Consider the following 6,040-nt stretch of genomic DNA (forward strand, 5'->3'; position numbering starts at 1 on the left):
ATTGTAGAGATGAGGTCTCGCCAAGTTGCCTGGGTGGGTCTCGAACCCGTGGGCTCAGGCAATTCACTCACCTCGGCCTCCCAAAGTACTGGGGTTACAGGCTGAGCCACCGAGCCTAGCCAATCCACCCTTTTTCTCTGATCTACTTTCTAAATACACTTTTTCTGACTCTTCCTGCAATTCTTTGCCTCTTTTCCACGGCACTGGTTCCCTGAACTAACATTGAGCAAGACTTTGAAGGTTCTTCTGCAATTCCTTTAAAGACACCTGAAGAGGTAAGAAAATTCTGACACCCATCACAGCATGTATGAACCTGAGGATGTTATGTTCAGTGAAATACACCTGGCACGAAAGGTCAGATATTGCATGATGTTAAGAATATGAAGTCCCTTGAGGAGTCAAATTCCCAGACAGAAAGTAAATGGCAGGTGCCCAGGGCTAAGGAGCCGCTATTTGGGGAACAGAGCTCCAGTCTTGCAAGATGGAAAGGTCCTGGAGATGGATGCCGGTGATGGTGGGGCACAAGAGGAATGTCTTGAATGCCACTGGGCTGGGAGCTTAAGTATGGTTAGGATGGTTAATATTACGCTATGTGTACTTTACTAAAATTTTTTTTTTTTTTTTGAGTTGGAGTCTCACTCGGTCACCCAGACTGGAGTGCAGTGGCTGCTCCTGGCCACCGCAGCCTCAACCTGCTGGGCTCCGGCGATCCTTCCGCCTCAGCCTTCCAAGTAGCCAGAACTACAGGCTTGCGCTACCACGCCTGGCTAATTTTTTGATTCATTGTAGAGATGAGGTCTCCCCAAGTTGCCCAGGCGGGTCTCGAATCAGCGGGTTCAGGCAATCTACTTACCTCGGCCTCCCAAAGTGCTGGGATTACAGGTTTAGCCACTGGGCCCGGCCAGAATTAAGCAACTTTCAAGACTGATTCCCTAATCACTCTAATTGAACAACCAAACCTTTTTCTTCAACCCTGCAATTAAATAGGACTATTTTTAGCTGTAAGGATCACTTTAACCTTTAGAAAGAGCCAGACCCAGCACTCTGTGCTAGAATGGAAACACAGGGTGAGCCTCCAAGGACAACTGCAGGAATCCACAAGAAGGAGGGACCACACAATTAGTGTAATTAACATGAGATTGACTTCTCAGATAACCTTTGCAAAGACCCAGGTGATGGGCCAGGCTCCCCACAGCAATCACCTACTGATTAGGAAGAGGTGACTCCAGCATCTTGGCTTCCAGGTCGAATCTACTTTGAAACGGAAATATGGCCCCCTACTCCATCCTCTGAAGGAGACAGCTGGAGCTTACAAGATGCTGCGCTCTCTGTGGGGTTACTCAGGATAAAGCTTTTAGTGATTCCAGGTTGAGTATCCCTTATCCAGAATACTTGGAAGTAGAAGTGCTTTGAATTTTCAAGTTCTGGATTTTGCATATGCATAATGAGATGTCTTGGGGATGGGACTCAGAGTTCATTTATTCTTCATGTATGTACACCTTACATACAGAGACTGAAGGTTATTTTATATGGCATTTTAAATAATTTTGTGCATGAAACGAAGTTTGTGTTAAGTACTTAGCAGTGGAACTTTCCACTCGTGGTGTCTGACTCAAACAGTTTTGAATTAGGGAGCATTTTGGGTTTTGGATTTTTGGGTTGAGATGCTCACGCTGTACTGACAGCTGTGAGTCCCTGTGCAGCTAGTGACGTTACACTGACTGGCATTACATCTGAGTCTTGAGTCATGTACACAGGCAAGTGCATTTGTGCACGTGTGACCTGGTTTGGGGTAAATCCAGATGTGTCCCATAAATGCCAGCCACACCTAATAAAACTGGCTTTAGAGTAGAGCTGTCTTTTTCTCAGTTCCATATAGGTGAGTGAAAGGACATACATAACATGGAGTCAATATAGCCAATGAGCAACCTTTTAACATTGCTTAGTTTTGTCATGCTTTCCTAGCAGTTCACTTTACCCTCTAATCACTAACCAAGGACAGAATTGGTTTCTAATTGTTTCTAATTACAACCCCCTCCCCAGCTTGTTCTGTAAACAAGTTAACCTAATCAGCCGTTCATGACACAGACAGACCCCATCACTGTGGCAGCAGTCATATGACTAACCCACCCATCTGCCTGCCATCCATCACCTGACAACAGTACCTGCACTTACCTGCCTCTCTGTGATGATGACGTGAAACAGACCACCACCCAATCACCTCGATGACCTTCCCCCATCAAAGGGAAAGTGGAAAGGATTTGACTCTAAGCGGCCATTCGCCATTGCTTTGTTAAACTCTGGTGTGTCTTTGAGCTATGGCCACCATGTTTTCTTAGCTTTGGCCCCCTCCCCTACCTTGGGAAGGCAAATCTCCTCTCTCTCCCTCTAACTTACTTTCTAAATGAACTATATTTTCCAATCTAACTGCTGTGCAATTCTTTGCATCTTTTGTGTGGTTCAGGATCACAGATAACCCCCAGCATGTCTGACCTAACAGTGAGAGAGTTGGGATGCGGGGCAGGAGCTGGGACCCATTTCCTGACCCCAGAGGCTCTACTTCTTGGCTCAGGCTTGGGACCGTCTCTCTGTGCTCAAAGCTCGTCGGTCCCACCAGGTGACACTTCATGGGTCTCCATGGGTCGTCTTATGTGGCCTCAAAAGGCAGCAAATAGGGAGTACAACAGTGAGCTGCTTCACCTCAGGGATACAGTCGAGGTTGGTAACCCGAACCCGAAATGCAAGCCACTAAATCTCTTGCCAGTGGCTCACTGCTGGTTCACGTGTCAGCTCTACAAGGAACCCCAAACAGAACAAGACCTCTAAAACGGGAACACTGTTATGTTAGCGGGACTTTAACTTTTTTTTTAAAGAGAGGATTAGTCAAGTATCCTAGAAATAATAACATTACAGTGACCATTTACAAACATACACGAATCTTGGTGGAATCTGGACCTGGGAATGCCAGTGCCACTGTCTGCTAGATAGATTCTTGAGAACACTAATCCAGCTGTCACCGAGACATGAGCCAAGAGTTCATTAGGCAGTGGCCATTGACCCTACTCCTTGGGCTTGTTGACGTTGTTGGAAAGAGGACAAGAGAGAAGGGATGGACAAAGATGAGACAAACTAGCCCAGAGGAAGCCTCGCCTGAGATGCTCCTTGCTGGCCAGAGGAGGGGGCAGGACGTGGCTGGGTGTTGGGGGTTTGCCTCCTATCTAGTTCCAGCCTCCCTGGGCTGGCCTCCCTCAGAGGTTCTCCTGAGTAGTAGGTGAGAACAGGCTTGGGAACACCGGTGCAAATCAGCAAAGGCCCATCTGCCTCTGGGCACCTTCCCGGGGGGGCAGGGAGGCAGCTGTGCTTACCCCCTTGGAATTCCCGCGTTGCAAGCACCAGCACAAGAACGTCCCCAGCCCACCTTCTGGCATATGCTCTCTTGGGAAATAAACGCGGAGCAGTGGCTGCCACTGAGGGCCTGCAAAAGCCATGGAGCCGGTGAGGGGATGGGGTGGGGGCTGGGGGGCAGGATGGGGTCCTGCCCTGCTCTCTGCTCACTCACTTCTCAGGTTTCAGGTCTCGGTAGATGATCCCCAGGCCGTGCAGGTGGTCCAGTGCCAAGGCCAGTTCAGCCAGGTAGAACTTGACGTCTTCCTCCGTGAACATGACCTAGGGAGAAGAAGGACAAACCGTGGGTCTTACTTTGTGGCAGGTGTATTTTAAAGAACTCTGCCAACGATGTCAGACAATGCGCATGGGGTGGGCTTGCTCTGCAGGACACCATGGGCCCACAGTGCTTAGAACCAGACGTGTTTTGGAATTTCAAATTTTGGAATATATTGGGGGCTGTGTGGTGTCACCTGTACCTTCCAGCGTGGGAGCGAGAGGCTGTGAGCTAGTGTTTCAGCTGTTACCAGGACCAACCCTGGACTCCCATCACCCGTGTGGGCAGGGGGCAGAGGAACCCATGGGTCCAGAGCCTCACGGGAGGCTGGGGGGTGCTTTCTCACACTCATTAAGGATGCAGATTGCTTGTGTGTGCAACTTCTTCAAAACCAGGCCACACTCACCAAATACACACACCCCACACACATCACATATACCACATTCCACATACACACATCACACACATATCAGACATACTACATACCACAGTCATTACATACACACACATCACATAGCACATATACATACATCAGACACATCACACACCACACACATCAGACACACATATCACACAGAGCATACATATACAAATCACAGATACATCATACACCACACTCCACACACAACATGCCAAAAACACAGAGACCACACACAGCACATGGCACACACACCATGCACCCCACACACACATCACACACCACACATGCTGTGTGCTGACACTCATACACAAGCATGTATACACACACCACACATCACAGGTACATGCGCTCACACATGCTCAAACACGCTCACACTCCCCCACTGCCCTCCACCCCTCCCACCTCCAACCCCGGCTCCTGACTGGCCCGGCTCACCTCCTTGGAGAGCCGGGTGAAGAGGTCGCCCCCACGCAGGAAGTCCAGGATCAAGTACAGCTTCCCCTCCGTCTGGAAGGCTGTGGGAGAAAGGCGTGAGCCAGGCAGGGCTGCAAACCCCTGAGCATTCCCCTCTGAGATTCGACTCAGGCTTCTGCGCTCCGAGCCATCTCCCTTGGCTCCGCAGCCTGTCTACTCCATGGAGCGGAGTCCCTGGAGAGCCCGATGACACTAGAAGTGCTGTCTCTCACTCCTGTTGTGGACTTGTGATTGCTTCTTTTTTCTTTCCTCCTTCATTCTCTCTCTCTTTCTCTCTGAGTCAGGGTCTCACTCTGTCGCCCAGACTGGAGTACAATGGCACGACCATGGTTCAACGCAGCCTCGACCTCCTAGGCTCAGGCCATCCTTCTTCCTCTGCCTCCCAAGTAGCTGGGATTACAGACACGCACCACCAGGCCAGGCTATTATTATTATTTTTTTTTGTAGAGACAAAGGCTCACATTGCCTGGGCCGGTCTCAAACCCCTGGGCTCAAGCGATCCTCTGGCCTCAGCCTCCCAAAGTGCTGGGATTACAGGTGCGTGCCACCACACATGGCCCCTCCCTTTCCTTTTGAATCACAAAGGGAGATGAAAAATACCCAGGCAGGAAAAGTATTGTCTATTCAAACGTGCTCTCATTACGGCCACTGTTCACTCTGGTCTTTGGTTACAACCTAGTCTACTTTGTCATGTGTTGCATGTGTGCAGGAAGATGGCTCCGATGTGTTGGAAGAATGTCTCCTTTCCCTCCTCCAGAACTGCATCCTTACAGCTCAGGGCCCCAGGGAACCGACCACTTGACTTCTCTATCATGGCAGTGTTGGCTAGTAAGCCTGGCCGTGTCCATCACGACAGGGGGGCTTCTGTCCTGGGTCTGGCCACTGTGCAATTCATTTACAAGTTTGTGGTTTTGTTTCAGGCCAAAGACACACAGCTCTTGTCCACACTTGGTGGAGGCAACTTCAGCCAAGGGGACGGATGAATTGCTGAGGACCAAGACAAACCAGTTACCAGCGCTGATGCGATGGTGGCCTGCTCAATGATATGAGGACCTAGCACTTGCATCTATTTTATGCACATAGGAAGTATGGCTGGAAGGGGGCTCTGATATCCCTACACACTTGAAAACTTTATTTGCTAGAAGTAAATGTTAGAACCCTTATAAATGCTGGGGTTTTAGAGACGTAGCCTCTAGCTAGAAGGCCCCTTGAGAACTGTGTAAACTGGTGTGGATTAAGTGGACTATCCTGGGCCTTGACGGGAAGATGGAGATCCTGTGTCAACCACAGAGGTATTGCAGAGGGCCTGTTTAAAACTAAAAAAATAAAATAAATAAATCCAAGACTGGCCTGGTGTGGTGGCTCACACTTGTAATGCCAGTACTTTGGGAGGCTAAGGTGGGAGGTTCGTCTGAGCCAGGAGTTTGAGACCTGCTACAGCAACATAATCAGACCTCATTTCTATTAAAAAAAAAAAAAAAAAA

The 6,040-nt window shown here is 49.3% G+C and overlaps 1 protein-coding gene across 1 annotated transcript in view; it reads right to left on the reverse strand.

Moving 5' to 3' along the window:
- The window catches only part of RPS6KA2 (ribosomal protein S6 kinase A2), a 133,512-nt gene that overhangs the window by 87,983 nt on the left and 39,489 nt on the right, over window positions 1-6,040 (reverse strand). The window contains exons 4-5 of the mRNA XM_021712222.1: window positions 4,518-4,597; window positions 3,560-3,666 (exon numbers count right to left, since the gene is read on the reverse strand). Of these exons, the coding sequence (XP_021567897.1) occupies window positions 3,560-3,666; window positions 4,518-4,597 (187 nt within the window). The remainder of the gene's footprint in view (window positions 1-3,559; window positions 3,667-4,517; window positions 4,598-6,040) is intronic.

Source organism: Carlito syrichta, unplaced genomic scaffold, assembly GCF_000164805.1.
Source record: "Carlito syrichta isolate Samal-C Ts95f unplaced genomic scaffold, Tarsius_syrichta-2.0.1 Scaffold303137, whole genome shotgun sequence".
Taxonomy (NCBI): Eukaryota; Metazoa; Chordata; class Mammalia; order Primates; family Tarsiidae; genus Carlito; species Carlito syrichta.